This window comes from Siphateles boraxobius, unplaced genomic scaffold, assembly GCF_051911475.1.
Source record: "Siphateles boraxobius isolate OS27281-9 unplaced genomic scaffold, OSU_SipBor_1 22, whole genome shotgun sequence".
Classification (NCBI taxonomy): Eukaryota; Metazoa; Chordata; class Actinopteri; order Cypriniformes; family Leuciscidae; genus Siphateles; species Siphateles boraxobius.
The window spans coordinates 9,947,506-9,970,739 of NW_027508833.1; the positions used below are offsets into that span (position 1 = coordinate 9,947,506).

Sequence of the window (23,234 nt, forward strand, 5' to 3'; positions counted from 1 at the left end):
AGTGGGGAAGTCGTGTGTGGAGACAGGTTAGATCATGGATGGGAAAAGATTATGAATGCTATCGATTTTATTTTTAAAGAAATGCAGGAATGACTCACAGAGGACTGCTGAGTTACTTATGACAGGTGCAGGAGGGATGGTGAGTTTACTGACAACAGAAAACAGGGTTTTAGGTCGAGAGGATGCATTATTAATAATAGTAGAGTAGTAACTACAGCGTGCAGTATTTATAGCAGATTTGTATAACTGAATATGGTCAGTGTAAGCAGTAATGTGAACAGTCAAACCAGTTTTCCTGTAAAGGCGTTCAAGATGACAGCCAGCTGTATTTAGATTGCGAAGTGCAGGGGTAAACCAGGGAGACATGTGTGTAGAAGGTCAAATCTACTTTTAAGAGGGGCGTGTATATCAAGGGCAGTGGAAATACAGGCATTATATTTGGTAAGGATATCGAGAGAGCTAGTGTGTTCAGATATCAGAGAGATGAGTTTGTACAGATTCAGAAAACAGTATTGGATTAACAGAATTGAGGTTACGGTAGGTTATAGTGGATTTGACCCTGAGGCAGGGAAGAGGCATTTCATAGTTTAGTTCGATGAGGAGGTGATCAGACAATCCAACCTGAGAACCAAGCACGGAAACATTACATAGACCAGCAGTGCAGACAAGATCCAGTGTGTGACCTTTTGAGTGTGTAGATTGAAACATTCAAACAATGACAAGAGTTCACACGATTCTGCACAACCAGTATCAACATGTATGTTGAAATCACCGAGTAATATAACACAAGAGGATAAGGCAGAGGTAAGGGTTAACAGTTCATACAGTTCACTGAAGAAATTTGAGATAGATTTAGGTGGACGATACAGGAGAATCAAGAGCATTAGAGATGTACCAGAAACTTTGAGGACTAAATATTCAAAGGTTAAAGTCACATGAATGTCAATAGTTTTGACTGGAATGCTGCTGCGGTAAACAGCAGCCAGGCCACCACCCCTTGATGTCAAACGAGGTTTGGCCAGGTAGCTGTATCCAGAGGGAGTGAGAAGATTTAGGTGGAAATAGTCATTATGAGTATGCCATGTTTCAGGGAGGAGCAATAAGTTGAATTTTTTCTCACTTAGTAGGTCGCAAAGCACAGTAGCCTTATCTGTGATAGACCGACAGCAGCTCAACTGCAGGATGAAATGTGCAGTGTATGTAGATTAGTTAGAGATAGATCACTGGAAACAGTTTTTAATGAGGTAAGATTTATTCGGCACCATAGAATAGCGAATAACCGAGCGGTTCGACCAGATGGAAAGAAATGGCTGAAGATGACGGGCACCGCCATAAGAAATGGTTGCGACAGGAACGATGGACATAGCGTGGTCACCTAGCAATCCTGAGCTCCGTGCAGAGCCTGTATGTAGTCGCATTGAGACGAGGATGAGATTTCATGCAACGCAGTTGGAGTAGCGAGTAGTTAAGCGCCATGGGTATGACACAGAAGAATAATAAGCCCAGAGTTAAAACTCTAAACAGTGCAGGGACTGGGAAGTTGAGAGCAGTATGCATAATTAGACCACGGACATGTAGAAACAACACGACATCACTGGAAATTGAAGAATGCACTTCTCTTACAATAAAGTGCAAGGAAGCAGCAACACTTTTGGCGCTAATTATGCACAATCAACGCAGTATGAAGACCTTGTCAGATAAAATGAATGGTAGGGGGTAACCGACCATTCAAAAAAACTGTCCACGATAGATAAGCGAGGGAGTGTAGACTCACCGGCCACCTACGTAGAAGGTACAGTGGAGTAGCGCGAAGGACAGCAGACAACAGCAGAGTAGTGTGAATTGGATGAGTGCCAGTGATGAGTTGGAAAGTTGTCAGTGTCCACTTTATATCCACAGTTAAATCCACAGGGAAATGACAATAATAAAGTCCAAGCAAACGTCAAGTTCAGCAGGGAAGGAGATGACACGGTAGACGAGAAACACAGCGTTCAAAACAAACAAACAAAAGTTCCAGCGAGAAGCGGCAGCAAGGCGTGCACAGCGTACTCTCACTGGAAACGGAAATCAACCAAAAGATCTAAGTAATGACCTGAAACCTTGAATGCCTCGAATAATCCCCTCCTTGAAACTGGCAGACTGAGGAGGCTGCTCTGCCGAAGCACTCAACTGATTTTATACATCCAATCCCTCTGGATCAGATGCAGAAAGCATGAGTTCCTCGTTTCGGTTCGAGATCCAAAATGGGGTCCTCTGAGTCACAAGAGATAGAGCATTCTCACTCGTCTCAAACTCCACCTCTGCAAATCTGTGATCCCCATGACCGGAGTCGCACTGCCTCCGCAGCAACGGAACCCGAGCCACAGGGTGCATGAGCTCAACCCTCTTCTCTCCAGAAAAGGGGCCAAGCGAGAACAGAGCTTGCTATGTAAAGACTGACATTTTTAAATTGTGTCACTTTGAGTGCTGTTGAGTTCACACGCTCATTGGATATGTCTGTGATTGGCTAGAATGATCAACGCACATGGAAGTGCTTGAAAGTGTTTAAAAAAGCGGGAGTGTTTGAAAGCACAAGCAGGCATCTATCGGTGGACCAGTCCTGCTTTCAAACGCTCCCAAGTGTATCTGTGTTAGCACTCTGTGAAGAACGCTCAAAGCATCACATTGATGTATATTTACAACATGTTTATGAAGCGTTCATCATTGTAGCCAATCACAGACATATTTGATGAGCGCTTGAGTACAATGGCCAATCAGAGGTGTTTACGATTCGACTCAACAGCGCTCAAAGCATCACATTTTTTAAATTTCAGTCCCGACTTGGTAACGAAGTCGGTACTTTTTGACAACTGTAGTGAGCCCTCTCTAGAGAGCAGGGCTCCTTTTCCATACACATTACACAGAACTGGTGTGAATCATCTGCCGTGATAAAGAGGGGGCATGGTGTCACACATTTCCTTGACCCTGTATTACACTGTAAAGACAGACACCTAAAAAAAAAACCCTTTATTTTAAGGTGATGTTGTTACAGTGTAATACAGGGTCAAGGAAATGTGTGACAGCAGAGTAGTGTGAATTGGATGAGTGCCAGTGATGAGTTGGAAAGTTGTCAGTGTCCACTTTATATCCACAGTTAAATCCACAGGGAAATGACAATAATAAAGTCCAAGCAAACGTCAAGTTCAGCAGGGAAGGAGATGACACGGTAGACGAGAAACACAGCGTTCAAAACAAACAAACAAAAGTTCCAGCGAGAAGCGGCAGCAAGGCGTGCACAGCGTACTCTCACTGGAAACGGAAATCAACCAAAACCCGAAGAAACCAAAAGATCTAAGTAATGACCTGAAACCTTGAATGCCTCGAATAATCCCCTCCTTGAAACTGGCAGACTGAGGAGGCTGCTCTGCCGAAGCACTCAACTGATTTTATACATCCAATCCCTCTGGATCAGATGCAGAAAGCATGAGTTCCTCGTTTCGGTTCGAGATCCAAAATGGGGTCCTCTGAGTCACAAGAGATAGAGCATTCTCACTCGTCTCAAACTCCACCTCTGCAAATCTGTGATCCCCATGACCGGAGTCGCACTGCCTCCGCAGCAACGGAACCCGAGCCACAGGGTGCATGAGCTCAACCCTCTTCTCTCCAGAAAAGGGGCCAAGCGAGAACAGAGCTTGCTATGTAAAGACTGACATTTTTAAATTGTGTCACTTTGAGTGCTGTTGAGTTCACACGCTCATTGGATATGTCTGTGATTGGCTAGAATGATCAACGCACATGGAAGTGCTTGAAAGTGTTTAAAAAAGCGGGAGTGTTTGAAAGCACAAGCAGGCATCTATCGGTGGACCAGTCCTGCTTTCAAACGCTCCCAAGTGTATCTGTGTTAGCACTCTGTGAAGAACGCTCAAAGCATCACATTGATGTATATTTACAACATGTTTATGAAGCGTTCATCATTGTAGCCAATCACAGACATATTTGATGAGCGCTTGAGTACAATGGCCAATCAGAGGTGTTTACGATTCGACTCAACAGCGCTCAAAGCATCACATTTTTTAAATTTCAGTCCCGACTTGGTAACGAAGTCGGTACTTTTTGACAACTGTAGTGAGCCCTCTCTAGAGAGCAGGGCTCCTTTTCCATACACATTACACAGAACTGGTGTGAATCATCTGCCGTGATAAAGAGGGGGCATGGTGTCACACATTTCCTTGACCCTGTATTACACTGTAAAGACAGACACCTAAAAAAAAAACCTTTATTTTAAGGTGATGTTGTTACAGTGTAAATACACAAATTTGTAGATATATCAATTAACTTAATGTGCTTAGGGTTAAGGTTAGGGCTAGGTCTGGGGTTAGTTACTAGTAATTATGAATATAATGCTGTTATTAGATTAGATTAGATTAGATTATGTTTATTTATCCTCTCGGAAAATTGTTCTGCCCCTACAGCACGTCAGATACATTTATACAAAGACAATTTTACATGACACAATACAGAGTACACAGAATTTCCCACACCCCAACCACCCCCCTCTCTCATCCCCACCACTCCACTACACGTACACAGCATCAGGACAGAAGACTCAAAGAAACCTGCTTAAAGTGCTATTAGTGCTGTTAAAGTGCTAAATAGTGCTATTTAAAGTGTTGTCCTGCAGGTAACTTCTTGTTCATCAGAGTGATGCTAGTTGGAATGAATGACTTACTGGCTTGATTTGTCTGGAAATAAGGTAGCCTAAACCTTCTCTGTGATGGCAACATCTCATATGCCCGGTGTAAGGGATGTGACGTATCTTTAGTAATAGCTAAACCTTTCTTCAACACCCTTCTTTCACCGGTGGTAGCCATACTGTCTAGTTTGTGCCCCGCGACCCTGCTGGCCAGGTTGACTATCTTGCTCAATCTGTTTTTGTTGGTCACTGACAAAGAGAAATACCATGCAACGCAACAGAAAAGTAGCATGCTCTCCACAGATGAGTGATAAAAAAGTAACATCATGTCTCTGTCCACTCTAAACTGTCTCAGTCTCCGCATAAAGTAAAGTCTCTGCAGCCCCTTCTTATATATGGTGTTGGTATTACTATTCCATTGCAACTTATTGTCTATTATTGTGCCTAAGTACTTGTGCTCTGCCACAATTGCCACCTCCTCTCCGTCTATAAACAAGCACTGGTGTGGCTGGCTCCCAGTTCTATAATCTATTATTATTTCCTTTGTTTTCTTTATATTTAGAAGAAGACAGCTGGACCTGCACCAGTCTACGAATGAATTCACCCAGGCCGTATAGTTGGTCTCATCACGGTTCTGTATTAACCCCACTATTGCAGTGTCATCAGCAAATTTTATTGTGAGATGCTCAGATGTGTTACTTCTGCACTCGTTGGTGTAAAGAGTGAACAATACTGGTGAGATGACACTGCCTTGTGGGGATCCTGTGTTGGTCATAATCTGAGAGGACACAACTTCATTTACCCTAACACACTGTGTTCTCTCCGTCAGAAAGGACTCAACCCACCTGATTATATTACTATAGTAAGTACATGTAACTACATTATCTTAAAATAAAGCTTTACCTAATAATGCACCTAATTAAAGTGTTCCCTAATACAGGGACTTTTGATTTATTCATCAAAAATTTGCCCAAAGTTCTGAGCACTAAAGTGGTACATATCTAATGCTCTTGATTCTCCTGTATCGTCCACCTAAATCTATCTTCAAGCACTAAAATGAGATATACAGTGCAAAAAAAGCAAGAAATCTAAGTGTTTGTAATTATCTGCATGTGTCCAAACACTGAGATGTGAAGATCTGCCTGTCACATGGTCCTGCTGATGCAAGAGGAGTTCAGGTGTGTTAAGACTAGCGTTAACAGGATTTAAAGGTGCAGTGAAAATCCTGCCTTACCCTTCAGATCACAAAAGCTCATTTGCAGGTTTACATGCCTGACTGCAAGCAGATTGTCCAGCAGAATGAAAATGTTGCTGCTACAGCATGAAGCCTGGCAGTGTTTCAAACCAGTGCAGTGAACCCAGTCAGGAAAGCTGCTAGCTGGCACTTCTGAGGCTCATTTGTTGGAGGTAATTACATTGAATAAACATGTCCATTCACAAATACACAGAGAAACCTGATCAGGACAGCTGGCTAGAGCTACACCTCCAAGCTCCTCGCCACCATGATCAACACCCCCATCTTCATGTACATGATCTGATAGTGACAGGGTTGTCAAGCTTTGGCTGGTTAAATTCAGCTGGTGGATTCAGTAACGAAACTGTGTGGGGAAAAGCATCTTGCTTCATTGATAGCAATCCAAAAGTTGCTTTGTATGTACATTTCTTTCATATCCATCACAATGATTTTGAAAACACTTTACAATAATGTTCAGTTTGTTTATCTGCTTGCAATGTAACTATTAATTGATAACAGAGAACTGCAAAAAGCATTGCCTACTTATGTAATGTTTCCAGACACTTAATTGCAATTAAATTCAAATGGATTTTAATTTAATTTTATATAAAATTAAATTAAGAGTGCTTTATTGACCAACTTAAGAAGGTCTTAAGTACATCTTTATATGTAATTGCATTATTTTATCGCCTTTGAAATATGGTTAAAGGGTGGTGCTAAATGTACTGGAAAGTATTTATGGAAAATGTAATATCCGATTGTCTAAATTATTGAAATATTTACTTAAAATCTCAATAGGTACTGCAAGTAATTATTTTAGATCAAAGGGGTTCGGCTGACAAAAAAAATTGGGAGTTGATGCATTAAATATCATTGAAAAAAAATTATTTTTCATTTCAAGTTGTATAAAATAAGAAATCATGTTCTGTGACAAACCTGAACCAAAATGAACAAGGACAATAACCTGTTAACATTATTACCATTTCTTTTGTGAGAGGTAATTTTTTATCAGTAAATAAATCATTCTACAATCTGGTCTATAAATCAAACCTGGAGCATTTTGTAGTTTATCCAGAAACAAACTGAAAGCTCATTTAAATTATTGTGGAGCTTTCTGTTTTGCCAACAACCCTGTGCTCCTCCATCCAGATGTGCTGAGCAACAAATATTTCACAGACTCTGATAACAAAGACAAATATACAGTTCAAGATACTGACTGTTTGAGCCGGACTAGATGCAGTTCTTGCAAAACTCGAAAAATTAGATACAATGCCATGAACTTAGCAAAAATCAGCCTGCAAACTTCTGAACAAACTCGTCAAATTGTGTTTGTTTAACATGCTTTGAAATAAACACACAACTTCTAACCTTTGTTCATGTCTGAAGTCAGTGAAATCTTTATAGCTTTATAAGTCTAGTCTTTTAGTCTAGTTATATTTAAAGATTGCCAGAGGCTGTTCACGCATTATAAAACAGTATATGCAATAATAACAACATACACTACAAAATTTTTTTTCTTTCTTTAGTATTTGTGTCTTTTTTTTCAGTCACATATCTAAACATTCTTAAATCAAGGTACATTTACAAGAGAAGCAAAAAGTCTTGCTCTCTGAAAAAATAGTTTATGCTTAAAACAAGAAATAAGTATCTGTCAATGGGGTAAGAACAAGAACAATTTCAAATTACACCATTGGCATTTTGTTCTTGTTTTAAGCATAAACTCACTTAATCTGAATACATATTTCAGAAAGCAAGACTTATTATCTGATGTCATTTTGCATCTCTAGTAAATCTATCTTGATTTTGAAATATTTCGATATTTGTACTGAATATCAAGACAAAAAATATGCATAAGAAAATCATTTGGACGATTTAAATATGTACTAAAATTTATATTAATCATTTGATACAGTGCACTTATTGTGTACACACATTTTAACATTGTATTTATATTACAATAATATCTGCATGTAGTTACATCTATAATGATACTTTTAACCCTTCCCTTACATCTTAACCAACCTTTAAACCTATCTCACCACACCGTACCGTATCCACCTCAATTGCAGCACAAGTTGAACACAATAAGCACACTGTACCTAACATTTTTTTTTTACAGTACATAGTAGTTATAGACAGCTAATATATAGTGGGACCAATCAGTTTATTCACTGTACATGATGAGCACTGCTCTAGATAGGCAAATCTAACCAGAAATTAACTAGCTAATACTCCAGTATTTTAATTCAGAAACCTGACATATAACTCATGTTCCTGTAACTCATCAGACTTGAACCCTTGAAGCAATGAGTAGTGCAGTCTCATTTTTAGTTGCTTGCATCTCTGTGTGTGTGTGTGTGTGTGTGTGTGTGTGTGTGTGCGCGCGTGTGTGTGTGTGTGTGTGTGTATGTGTATGTGTGTCTGTGTGTGTGTGTGTGTGTGTGTGTGTGTGTGTGTGTGTGTGTGTGTGTGTGTGTGTGTGTGTGTGTGTGTGTGTGTGTGTGTGCGTGCGTGTTTGAATAAACCACTGCCTAACTGCCTAACCTCAACACATGATCTCTGTAAAGGGAAAAATCACATTTGCCAACTTCATGTCTCTCTGTCGCTCCACAACATTAATCACAACAGAGCTGCAATTCTGATTGTGCCGTTTGTTTCCTCACCATGACAACAGCAGGGCCAGGTTCAGTCTTGGCTCATCGATGAACATAGAATGAGCAATATTTATAAAGAACTACAGCTAATGTGTTCTCAAAGGTCAAATATGAGCACACACAAATGCAGGAAACACTTTGTCATCATTCAGTGGTTTCATACAGTGCTTTCGTGCGTGCGTGTGTGTGTGTGTGTGTGTGTGTGTGTGTGTGTGTGTGTGTGTGTGTGTGTGTGTGTGTGTGTGTGTGTGTGTGTGTGTGTGTGTGTGTGTGTGTGTGTGTGTGTGTGTGTGTGTGTGTGTGTGTGTGTGTGTGTGTGTGTGTGTGTGTGTGTGTGTGTGTGTGTGTGAGTGTGTGTGTGTGTGTGTGTGTGTATGAATTGAATTAAGTTCTACTTACGGTCGGAGCTAAAGTCGTCCACAAGAATAATCTCCTGTATCAAATGAGGCGGGCTTCTCGTTAGTACACTGAAACAAACAGAACAGGGTGAATAACAACATACATACCATATAAAAAGGCATAACGTGTCCTGCACTGTTGTTACAGTAGCAGCCAGAAAAATGGAGCGCAACTGGAAGAAAACAAAACTAGTGGTATTCCGGATTTCATGGAAGGGGAGCTCGATTGCTTACAGAGAGGCTTTAAAAGCTGCTAGATCTGCTTATTTTTCAACCCTATTAGAAGAAAATAAACATAATCCAAGGTATTTATTTGAAAAAGTGGCTACACTAACGAAAAAGAAAGCTTCAAGCCCAGAAGTTTCCAAAAAACACAGCAGTAATGACTTTATGAACTTCTTCACTTATAAGATTGATAATATTAGGGACAAAATAATAACTATGCAACCGTCTACTACAGGATCACATCAGGGAGTGCATTATAGTCTCCCCGAGGTAAAATTTGATTCATTTGTTGCCATAGGAGAGGAAGAATTTTGCAAACTCGTTAATTAATCTAAATCGACAACATGTATGTTAGACCCTATACCGACTAAACTACTGAAAGAGATGCTTCCAGAAGTCATAGATCCTCTTCTTAACATCATTAATTCATCTTTGTCTCTAGGATACGTACCAAAAACCTTTAAGCTGGCTATGATTAAACCGCTTGTTAAAAAAACGCAACTTGATCCTACAGAATTAGTCAATTACAGGCCGATCTCAAATCTACCTTTTCTGTCAAAGATACTAGAAAAGGCAGTATCCTCACAACTGTGTTCCTTTCTTAAAAGAAATGGTATCTGCGAGGATTTCCAGTCAGGATTTAGACCGCACCATAGCACTGAGACTGCTCTCATTAAAGTCACAAATGATTTGCTCTTATCATCCGATCGTGGTTGTATCTCTCTATTAGTGTTACTTGATCTTAGTGCTGCATTTGACACCATTGACCACAACATTCTCTTAAATAGACTAGAAAACTATGTTGGCATTAGTGGAATTGCATTAGTATGGTTTAAATCATATTTATCTGACCGCTTTCAGTTTGTAGCAGTAAATGAAGAGATGTCTTATCGATCACAAGTTCAGTATGGCGTACCACAAGGCTCAGTACTAGGACCGTTGCTGTTCACTCTGTTCATTAGGAAGCATGGAATTAGTTTTCACTGTTATGCTGATGATACTCAGCTCTATATTTCTTCCAAATCTAACGAAACTCACCAATTCACAAAATTATCGGAATGCATAGTTGATATTAAAAATTGGATGACTAGTAATTTCCTACTACTAAATTCTGAAAAAACAGAGATTCTAATTATTGGACCAAAAACTTCCACACGTAATAACCTAGAATACCGTCTAACACTTGATGGCTGCTCTGTTAAGTCTTCATCGTCAGTTAGGAACCTGGGTGTGCTCTTTGATACCAATCTTTCATTTGATAGTCACGTGTCTAGTATCTGTAAAACCGCATTTTTCCATCTTAAAAATATATCTAAATTACGTCATATGCTCTCATTGACAAATGCGGAACAACTAGTTCATGCGTTCATGACATCAAGGCTAGATTATTGTAATGCTCTACTGGGTGGTTGCCCTGCACGCTTAATAAACAAACTACAACTAGTTCAAAACGCAGCCGCTAGAGTTCTTACCAGAACCAGGAAGTACGACCATATTAGCCCGGTTCTGTCAACACTGCATTGGCTCCCTATTAAACATCGTATCAATTTTAAAATATTGCTGATTTCTTACAAAGCACTAAATGGTTTAGCTCCCCAGTACTTGAGCGAGCTCTTAACGCATTATAGTCCTTCACGTCTATTGCGATCTCAAGACTCCGGCCAGTTGATAATACCTAGAATATATAAATCGACTGCTGGCGGTAGATCCTTTTCCTATTTAGCACCAAAACTTTTGAACAATCTTCCTAACATTGTCCGGGAATCAGACACAGTCTGTCAGTTCAAAGCTAGACTAAAAACACATCTCTTTGACCTAGCATTCACATAACACTCTATAGACTTCTATAATTCAATATTAGGCTGCTTAGATTAGGTCAGCAGGTGAACGCAATCAGCGTCTATCACAGGTTCACGTTTAAAGTCTGTTTAGAGAGAACGGTGTCGTCTTAGCGGCCTCTAATTTAATAACAAATGATCATTTAGACGGAAGTGAATCAATCAAAACTAACTTTAGCTGGAAAAAACATTTTTCAAGAGCCAATATAAAACCAAACCAATCTCTGTTACCTTAAATTATATCTTTATCTCTGTAAAGCTGCTTTGAAAACAATCTACATTGTTAAAAGCGCTATATAAATGAGGATGACTTGACTTGACTTACAGACATGAATGAAACCTTAAATTATGCAGGTGTGGTTGGGATCTTTTTACTTGTGGTAGTGGGCACCTCGTACCTGCCAGATGACTATAAAACCACGATGATCGCATTGCAAAATGCCTTACTGCACTTTAGCAGACTTTTAAAAAGACTACTTTTTAGAATATACTGAATGTAAATGTTAAATGAAAATGTATTATAGTTCAAATGTAATTTAAAAGCAATTAGTTGAACTTTAGAATGCTCTTTTGACCCACTTAAGACAGAATTATTTCTATTGTATTTGAAATATGTTTAACATGTACTGCTGAATGAAAAGACAAGTCTTTAATGCCACTCCTATTGAAACTTGTATGTCATGTATTTAAATATATTCATAATTACACATTTGTAATGATGAAATTGCAATATAGTACATTTAAATTATATTAAAGAAGCCATATTATGCCCTTTTACAAAGTCTTGATTTTGTTTTTGGGCTCTACTATGGTTTTCATGCTTGAATGTTAAAAAAAACCACATTATTTTCCCACATTCTCCATTGTTGCAGCTTGTCTCTTCCCAGTCTGTCAGTAACGCTCTGGGGTGCGTTTCCCAAAGCCAACTAAGGTCGCAAGTTCCATCGTTACCAATAGAGTTCAATGGAAATTGCAATCATACTTTGCCAACGATGCTTTCGGGAAACGCACCCCTGTATAGTTCCTGTCTCTGTGAAGCTCCTCCTTCTGAAAAGCACACTGTGCTCTGATTGGCCGTCTGGACTAGTGTGTTGTGATTGGTCAAGTGCTTTGAGTGTGTTTGGGAAATGTCCCGCCCCTTACCATAACCGCCAGTTTCAACACACTACTAACTAACTCAACCAGGCCCTGCCCCTTTATATACTTTGAATATTAATTATTTAAATAAGGAATATTGGGATGTGTTCATTTCCGGAATAAACTCTAGACTACAATGGAGGCGTTTCAGGAGTTCAGAAACAGTGACACTGATATAGAGAATAACTCCCACTGGAGGGACTTGTACTTTGAAACTATGCAGAGGTTTTGTAAAAAAAAAGTTGAACATGGAAAGAAGCACAATAGGTCTTCTTTAATTTTAAATGTATTATCAAAAAAACACACTGCATTTAAAATTATTATCAAATACTTTAAATGTGCTAATTTAATATTAATCAGTACTTCAACATAAGTGTACTTCAATTTAAAATGTAATTTAAAGTAAAACTTTTTTAATTTGACATTATTACAAAAAGCTCATTAAAGTGTGCTCTTTTTAAGTACACATAAGTGGCCTTTTTATTTCATTAATAATATCTGCAACTAAAGGTTTTTAGAAATAGGTAGAAATAGTTCTTTAAGGTAACAAGTGCAGGTTCTTCAATGGTAAATATTTTTCTCTTTATGCATGTAAGCGCTGCTGTAAAGCTGAGTGTGTGTGTGTGTGTGTGTGTGTGTGTGTGTGTGTGTGTGTGTGTGTGTGTGTGTGTGTGTGTGTGTGTGTGTGTGTGTGTGTGTGTGTGTGTGTGTGTGTGTCTGGAACAGCTCTAGAAACTCTGTGTGTGTTCGACTCTGTCCAGGCTGTTACCTTTTAATAGTGCGCAGCAGGGTGGAGCGCGCCTCATTGTGAAAAGTGATGATGATGCTGGTGGGCGGCAGGTCAGGGTCAAAGGTCATAGAAGCACATCTGTGAATGCAACACACACACACACACACACACACACACACACACACACACACACACACACACACACACACACACACACACACACACACACACACACACACACACACACACACACACACACACGGGTTTCATTGTCACGGCTGTGCACACAATGGTAGGCAATTGCCATAAGGAGTGGATTTAAACATGGTCAAATAAGTTAAACAGAACTGAGTACTACACTACGGTAGAGCCATATTACATTTTTGACAGGATTGAAAACTGTTGTTTAGCAACATTCCGATTTTTCAGCTGACGAATAAACTATCAGTATACAATAACTCCATAAAACAGTTTTAAAAGTTGTAAGTTGTGAAAATTATGTGATCTAGGACCTTTGTCATTGTAAAGACTGTGCATCTATCCCTGTATTAACTACGTTAATCAATTCTTGAAATTGTTCGAATATTTCTCATTTAGGGTCATGCATGTGCAAGTAAAGTTTTGACAAATAGATGTGTTTTGGAAAGGAGTAAAAGAATGCCAAAAATCAACACTTTGAAAAAACGGTAATCCGGTCAAAAAAAACAGAGAACCTTTATTGTAGATGTCAAAGACTAAAACTTGAAATACATGAGAACTTATGAAATTCAAGACACAAAGTTTACTCGAAATTTAAGTCTCGTCTTCTTAATCACCAAGAGCAAATTTACTGATTCTTTAGTTGAGTTTCATAGTAAAAAAAAGTCTATCAGAGGATATTTTCTGCTGTGTGAGAAACCCATTTTACCCTGACAATCATGTTAAATACTATTTATACTTACAAGTAGTTATTTGCACCTTAGTGTGTAAATAGGCAGGTCCCACTTTACATTAAGTGGCTTTAAGTACTATGTACTTACATTTGAAATTAATAATTTGATACAATGGACTTATTGTGTACATACATGTTTTGACATTGTACTTATATTTTGAAAATACCTGCATGTACTTACAGCTGTAATTAATTTATGTAATTACATTTGTAATTACACAGTTGACCCTTCCCTTACACCTTAACCCACCCTTAAACCTACCCACACCACCACACCTGACCCTAAACTTACCAGTATCACATCTCAATAGCAGCAAAAGTGTTTTACAATACAACCTGAACACAATAATTACATTGTACTTATTTTTCGATGTAGGTACATAGGCACAAACACTAGCCATGACAATATATATATATATATATATATATAGATCCCAAAATAACTAATACAATAGAAATTGGTGGGAAATATTATATTTCTCCAAAAACGTTATCTTTTAAGTCTACAACAGTGGTCTTCTGTTCTTACATGAATCTTACGGGTTTTTCATAGTGTCGATTTTTGGTGAATTGCTTGGAAACTAATGTGAGTCTATCTGACCCCAGGACAAAAGTTGTACCCAGTATTTTAACATAACAGAAGGCCTGAAATAGCAAAAATATTTAATGAACATATTACCGATAGTGGCGTGTGTCTCTGATGGCGCGTTCGCTCCCCAGTCGGTCGCTCTCCTGCAGGTTGAACGCATGTTCCCTGTAAGGATCCTCACCTGCTTTCAGCTTCTTACTGGACAGAAAAGCCTTTTCATCAAACAAGCCCAAGAGTTGACCCTGCTGCTCGAACTTTGGTGCATGAGTCACCTGACAGACACACAATTACACATGCTGGTGAGTAATGCTGCTAAACACAAAATGTTTACAATTTGTTGTTGTCTTGTGTATTTAAGCCCTGTCCATTGTCCTGTAGTCAGTGACAGTGAGTTGAAGCCAAAGCTGTTACGTCTTTGCACTCCTGCGATTCCTGTTATTTGGATTATCTTTATTTATTAATAGTTAAACAGCTAATATTAAAGTCCCCCTGTAGTCAATAATTGTATCCCTTAAAACTCATCTTTGGTTACCAAAATTACATATTTAAACGTTTTTTCCTAGAAGAAAATTCTTCATGCCTTAAAATAGCTTGAATGTAACTCTACACTCTTGCCTCATTTAGTATACCCGGTTCTATGAATATGCAAATAGCCCCTCCTCCAATCACTCACACAGCTCAGGGATCCACTCGCTGACGATCACACGCTGATCTGATTGGTTACAAGGTAGTTTGTGACGTCAGAAACACCAGCGATTTCACACCGTGTTTTTGAGACTGTATTTGGTTCACTGCAGTTTTAAGGAGAAAATACCCAGCAATGGTGTTGACTTATGAATTTACAAATGGTTAGTCTTAAAGCATATTAAAAACACTACATATAAACAACATTAAAAACTTGATTTTCACCACAGGGGGACTTTAAGATCTACATCTCCCTTCTCCTTCATCTCTGTCTGCATAGCCCAACGTGACAAATATCGAATGTCATTTTGCATCTCTAGTAATTCTATCTTGATTTAAGAAGGTTGAGATATTTTGTACTGAAAAACAAGGCAAAACAATTGAATAAGAAATCAATCTTTGCAGTGTGGCTTTTCATTCTTCAATATATTCTTAGCCTGATAAAGCTTATATAACTTTTGTTCTATGATTTATGCTGGCTGCTTAAGCTATAGTGGCAAATCACAATGGCATAAATCACATGATACTCATGAGACAAAAACTAAATACATTAAAATTCCACACGCAGAGCTCAACACTAGACTTGTGAAACATGACAAGGGTAACAATCAACTGAACAGATTATTTTGAGTAGAGGAGCAAACACATCATGACATTACAGAACAATAAATTACTGTGACAACAAACAAACAAAATCAAGAACAAACAATATAAATAAAACTAAAAAATTGTCAAACATGCAACCATATTCATTATATATGCAGAGAAGAGGCCAAATGGACCACAAAACCACAAAACCTTTTTTCTTCTTTAGTGCACTGTAAAAAAATTTTTAAAAACATCCTTAGATCAAGTAACTAGTACTGAATAAAATGTGTATTTTTTGCCACTAGTCTGAAAGAAGACACGTTATGGAGTCAAAATAGCCCAGATTTACAAAATTGACCAATGCATGAAACCAATGGGTAGCTTGCCTATAAAGATCAACCATGTTCAACACTTAGAAATGCAGAAAAATGAAGTCAAAAGAAGAAGAGAATCAAGCAGTGAGACGGAGATATAAGTGGAAGCATTCATGCGCTGTTGAGAGAGGCTTAGCTCAGAGCGACCTCACCTTACATTTCTGAAGAAGTGAAAATAGAGCTGAAAATCCCACATTCCATAAACACTTTCAGAAAGAGCAGCAGACGCTTATGGATGCAAAGACCTGCTTTTTCCACACCTGTTCATAAACCCGTTGTAACCCAGTGAACAAGCACTGTTAGCTTACATCTACAGCTTAGCTTAGATTTATTTTCAATAAATATGCTGCCACTTGGTAATATTATAAGAAAACATGGAATTAGTTTCCACTGTTATGCCGAAATTATCCAAGTTGACAGAGTGTGTTAAAGATATAAAATAGTGGATGACCAGTCATTTTCTAAAATAAGACTGAGGTATTACTTATTGGACTAAAAACCTGTACACAGAATCTCTTAGAACATAATTGTAACGTTTGATCAGGCACCAGTCCACCAGAGGGAGCCATCACCTGAATATTGAACTCTGTTACTTCCTGTTCCTGCCACATCATTTTCCTGTCTTGTCATTTCCTGTCACTCTGTATTTAAGCCATGTGCTATCACTGCCTTATTGCGAAGTATTGGCAGTTCTCTGCCTTACTAAGCGTTCTACTATTCTCCTTTGATGATTTCTGTTATGACCTTTGTTCTGCTTTTTGACTCACGCTTTTGGATTGCTGTTTTTTGGATTTGTCTGCCATTCGATTGTTTTGCCTGTGCTTTGACCAATGCCTGTGACCTGACTATGAGTTGTGACTATTGTTTGGATTTTATGCTTAGATCCTTTAATAAAGACCCGCTTATGGATTCCACTCAGCCTACACCTTCCTTACAATAATCTGCACTTAGAAAGATGTCCTGTTACTTTAACCTCCACAGTTAAAGACCTGTGTGTTATATTACACAGCAACTTGTCTTTCGAAAATCATGTTTCATATGTTACAAAAAGAGCCTTCTTCCACCTCAGAAATATCACTAAGCAACGGAACATGCTATCAGTTTCTGATGCAGAAAAGCATTCATGACCTCTAGACTGGATTACTGTAATGAACTACTAGGTGTATGTCCTGATCTTCTATCGCCCTACAATCTAATTAATTATTTAGCTAATTACTTTAATTATTTATATAGCCAATTATTTTCCATTTGCTTTTCTGCTCCATCCTGATGTAACTAGCGAGTATGTCAGCTCTAGTTTGGATCTAGTATGAAGACTTCAGATGCCCAACACCTGAGAAGAGATGACGCTCACCCCGGACAGGACTTCAGATGAAGCAAACTCTCAATCAATATGCAGCAATGCTACATTTCCTGTAAAGCTGCTTTGAAACAATATGTTTTGTGAAAAGCACTATACAAATGAACATGAATTTAATTGGATAGGATATTGTATTAAATTGGATATTGTATTTTAGCATTTTACACACACAGATTTAATACAGATTTATACCCAGTATTTATTGCAGTTTGATGAATGGACCTTGTGCGTGTGTTCTGTGAGATTTAGCACTGGCTGTTGCGTAATTTGTCTAGGTAGAAGCTAAACTGTTATGTCTCTAATGGTTCTTTCACAATTTCCAATTATTATTATTTTTTTTTACCACAGATCAGGGCAGCTAAATTAATTGAAATGAAGCTGAAATCGTGAAAGTGTGAAATTATTATTAATTTAACCGTGAAATATTACAGTTATATTTCCTAAGTAATCTTTATTTAGTTATTATTATTATTTTATAGCCATATTGATGCATAATTACAAGATTTTGGCCTCTCCGCGGTTAAAAAGTATTATTGTACATAAAGTAATATTAAATACTCAATTTTATATTTAGTTTTGTAGTATTTTTATATTTTTATTTTGCAATAAATAGTAATAATAATAATACTTTTATTATTATTTTGTAGCCATAATGATATATAATCATAAAATTGTAGCACAGCAAACCACTGATCTTTTCCCCCCAAAACATCATGCATCCCAACAACAGATACAATAAAGTCACATGACAAAGAGCTAAAACATGTTGCAGACATACAATGTTATTGTGTAGAATTTCATTTTGTTTTCAACATGGTCACGTGCGCTTTATTTTCCTTTACTGAAGTTGTTCAAATGTCATCATCTTATAGATTTTCTCTGCTTTAAAACTGCAGGTTGCAGTAAATGTGTCCTGATTCTCATCAGATGAACATCTGTGGTTTAAGATAACATGAGGACATATCACCACAGCTTCAGCACACACACTTTCACTGTTCTTCAGCTAAGATGCACAGGAACGACTGCAGAACATTTTCCTGGAACGTTTGGTCTGTGTCGCAGTCAGTTGCAAGAAAAAGGATGATGATGGATCAAAATGCAGCAGCACTGTAAAGATTTATTTAACAGAGCTCTCTAGGCAAAGAACATCAACAAAGCAACCGATATAAACGTGATGAGAATGGACAATGAACAGAACAAAACACTGGGCTTAAATACTCAGAACCAAACAATTAACAAACACTAATCAAACCATAGAAACTGATAAAAACCAAGGAAACTGAACTAAGCCCCAAACCAAAGCGAACACAGATAAACCCTGACGGTCTGTTTTTTGTGTTTCTCATTCAAAAAGGAGGCTTTTTGAGCTATGTGGGTTTTTCATAACATGTTGTTCAGACTACTGGAAAGAAAACATCCAAAATAGACTGTTTATTATATCGGTAGATTTCAATTACGAATCATATCTTCGAAGGGCGTTTTTTCTAAATAATTTTTTTCAGAAATCTACTTTCACATAGCACTTGCATAAACATTTTATTCCTAAAACATGAACATTTATGAAGTGGTACAAAGAGATATCCAAAAAAACCTAAAAACCTTTATCTTTAATATGTCAACAGTATGAAACAAGTATTCTGAGCCTGATTTTATCCAATGTCCAAAATGTTTGCAATTTTTTATGTAATCAACTGGGGAAGTATGGAAGTATGCAACTTAAAATTACAAATTATATTATCATAACATCTGAGTGAAAATTTTAAATGCACAATGTTTTATTATTATCATAATATTTATTATTATGTTTATTATATAATATTTGCTGCTTTTTTAATAATAATTATTAGTATTAGTATTATTATAGAAAGCACTTCATCATTTAAGAATATCGAGCCCGTTCTCATCCTTTGACGCCATATGACAAAATGGCGAAATACTACGCACATGGCACCCTTTAGCGTGAATATAACACGCGAACCCAAGGCGTCATAAAGTTGACTGGCATCCTTTAGCGTGAATATGAGACGGAGACCCTACCCCACACCTAAACCTACCCATCACAGTGCCTGTTATATTGACGATAAAGGGTGCCATGTGCGTAGTATTTCGCCGTTTTGTCATATGGCGTCACATATGACGCCAAAGGATGAGAATGCGTTAGAATATCACAAATGAGCATCTTGTGATGTTACTACACATAAAAAATGCCGGCTTGTTTCAACCCAAATTTGGGGGGGTTGGGTTAAGTTTTTTAATTACATTTTTAACCCAATGGTTGGGTTTGTCCATATTTGACCCACATTTGGATTGAAACAACCAGTAATGCTGGATCATTTGCTTTATTGTATTGCTTCACTTTATAAAAGTGACTGATCAACACCTTCAGTCGAGTCAGTAACAACCCTGATAAGACACATCTGGTGTGTCCAAGCGTTTTGGGCTGTTTACATGCATCAAATGGACAAGTGCAACGAATTCAAACCAGGCCGTTTTACAGAACTGCACTAATATCACAGGTTTGTGCTCGGGAGGAACATGCAAATAATGCTGAGAAAAGTTGGCGAGAGCAAATATTGCTCACTGAAACAAACACTCTGATATGCACACTTTGCATAAAAGACACATCTAATAAATTCCCTCTGTTACTCTTCCTAAACTGAACACAATAGAGCATGAGAGAGATGCTTGCACTGATATTTCCGTATTTGTTCCCCTCATAAAAGAATTAGCTGAGATTGATGCATGAAGTCCTCAGTACAGGGACGATCTGCTACTGGCTCTGGGCAATTATTTAAATCCGTTGTGCAACAATGCTCCAGAGACACCGTCCATATAAAATCAGCTTGAATTACTGCTTATAACTGTGATAAAGCACATATATAGGCTATCCTATTCTTTCAGGACTTGTTAATGCACTTGTGTCATTAATAGAGAGTGCACAATCATTTCATCTTCTTTTACAGGGTGGATCAGATATCAAAGCATGGTAATGGAGAGCGGGATTACTCAGGGTAAAGTAGAGCATTACTGTCACTTCACAGCGCTCCGCTTATGGGGAATTATGAGGACAAGCCACTGCTGGTGAATTCTTATTAGTAATAGACTCTGTGTTATGAGTCTAATGATAGCCAGGCTTATAAATCTTTTTTAAATGATCTGCATTAGCTTATTCTCAGTTCATAAACAGCCTACACTGAAAAAAAATAATTGGTGTAGAAATAATTTTCAGTCAGAAATTGCTAGTGAATTTCACAAACAATTACAAAGAAACAACAAGTCACATTCATTTATAGCGCTGTTTACAATACAGATTGTCTCAAAGCAGCCTTACAGTGATAACAGGAAAAGCAGATCTAGTAAATTTCTAATTGATTCATTTCTGTTGTAAAAATCATTAGTTATTAACTTATGGGCCGCTTACACGACACCATTTTTAACTGAAAACAGAAAAATTTGAACGTGTTCTGACCGTTCATTTACACGACAAAGGCGTTGTGGTGGCCTGAGAACGCAAACTTTGAAATAGTTTTTTTTTTTTAAATAACTTTGAAAGAAGTTTTGAAAACGATATCATTATCATCTCTGTGTAAACTTCAAAAACATGAATCTGTGAAAACGGTGACGGCGTTCACATGTGTATTACGTGTTTAGTCTAGGCATGCGTATGAGCGTGGGCAAGCAGTCTTTCTTTAAAAGTGACATCGCCAAATTACAAGTTTCCATCAAATTGTGAAGTAAAAAAATTAAAAACGCATTCCATTATTCTTTGTTTTATTAAAAAATGAAAAAAAACATGTTTAAATATTAATAGGCCACAAAAATATTTTTTCAATATATAAACATAAATAAATAAATATATATATATATATATATATATATATATATATATATATATATATAATTATATATATTATTATATATATAATTATATATATTATTATACATTTCAGCACAACATACGGTATGTGTAGATCACAGTTCCTGTAATTAAATTGCATTAGCCAATATCAGAAATATATATCAGCACTATATCAGCAATATATATATATATATACATAGTGAAAATATTAAACTGAATTTACCAGTGGTTTCTTAATAATTACAGATATTTCTTATATAAAATAAGAATTATCTGTAATTATTAAGAAACCAATGGTAAAATTCAATATGTTAAGATAAATGTACAATATTTTCAACAGAAAATCTTCTGTAATTCATAATCGCCAAGGCCCCAGGATAAAAGGCATTCAGAACTCATTTTACCATTATCTTGTGTGCATGTAAACACATATATCTGTGTGTTTGTCATGACACTCATTGGTGGCCGGAGTCACACGACTGATGCTCTGTTGCCATGGACACAGGACACAGTTCAGGGATGCAGGACTCTCTGATCTTCTTTAAAGCATCTGCATTTTCACTTGCATATGATTGTTCAATTAGATGCGATTAAAATTCCTTGATTCTGTGATCTTTCTGAATGTGTAGAATCATTGGAATCAAATCACGCACTGTTTTTAGAAGTCAAACCTGAGCGTTTGCCCTCGACCTGATGAATGTGGAGTCAAACTGTGAGAAGAGCAAAACTAACAGCTGACCTACAGAACACACAACTCACACACACAAACACACACACACCACCTGTCGACAGGATCGGACTCAATCAGCATTCTTCTGTCATTTACACTTCAGGATGAGTTTGAAGCAGATCTTTCTCAACAACCACTTGATGATCAGTCAGGTTTGCCAGTTTTAAAATCCTATATTTTCTATAAAATCAAGTTTAAACATTTCCCCCCGTTATTGGAACTACTATAGTACTATTATATATTCTAAAATATTACATTTTGAATGTTGAAATCTAGACTTTTAAAAATTAAGGTTCCAAAAGGTTTTTTTTTTTGCAGCGATGCCATAGAAGAAACTTTCAGCGCTTAGATCTTAAAATAACCTTTGTTTCTTCTTCTTGATATAAGGAACTTTTTAATAATCTAATAATCTAATAAACCTTTTTCATTATAAAGAACCTTTTGTGCGTTTGAAAGGTTCCATGGATGTTAAAGACCTTTATAAGAATATAAGAAAATTCTAATTAGAATCTGTTAGGACTACTTCCGAATTGTAATAGAATAGAATAGAACAGATATGAATCCAGAATACAAAAATTGAATTATTTGATTGCTGATAAATGACACAGAGTGTTACTGATAGCCTGCATAGTTTATAGTAGGTTAAATCCCAACAAAAACAGCACATAGATCTGCAAACACACACACACACACACACCTGCAGCTGGCTTAAGGAAAAGCCTCTTATGCACCTGACATCACGCTGATGAGATCCACACACACAGACACACAAACACACACAAGCAGTGAAAGCTGCTGTATGTCAACATGCATAAACGCGTACATTACAGCAGTGATGTTGAGCATGTGCAGAAAACATCAGTCATGAAGATCACCATCATCACCACCACCGTTACCGTTACTCACGATCAGAGGAAGAGTGCGCTCCTCCAGCCTCCCGGAGGAGGACTTCAGCCCGTGGATCTTCAGCTGGGAGCCCGAGGAAGAGGAGGAGGACGAAGAGGAGGGTTTGCTGTCCTGCCACAGGTAATAGAAGGTGCCGAGGATCCAGGCGACGGTGAGGATGAGGATGGCGTTGGCCCGAATCCTGCGCATCATGAGCGGCTCCGAGCGCTGGCGACCCGCTCCGTGTGTGTGTGTTGTCGGTGATGAGGAGGATGATGATGATGAAGCCGTGCGCAGTGAACAGCCTCTCTAGACTAGAGCTTCGCTGATCGAGCGGATCTCTGGC

At 37.8% G+C, this 23,234-nt stretch overlaps 1 protein-coding gene across 1 annotated transcript in view; it reads right to left on the reverse strand.

Annotated features, from left to right (window-relative positions):
• The window catches only part of galnt16 (UDP-N-acetyl-alpha-D-galactosamine:polypeptide N-acetylgalactosaminyltransferase 16), an 84,061-nt gene extending 60,827 nt beyond the window's left edge, over window positions 1-23,234 (reverse strand). The window contains exons 1-4 of the mRNA XM_077238585.1: window positions 22,910-23,234; window positions 14,499-14,680; window positions 12,928-13,026; window positions 8,960-9,027 (exon numbers count right to left, since the gene is read on the reverse strand). Of these exons, the coding sequence (XP_077094700.1) occupies window positions 8,960-9,027; window positions 12,928-13,026; window positions 14,499-14,680; window positions 22,910-23,101 (541 nt within the window). The 5' untranslated portion in view covers window positions 23,102-23,234. The remainder of the gene's footprint in view (window positions 1-8,959; window positions 9,028-12,927; window positions 13,027-14,498; window positions 14,681-22,909) is intronic.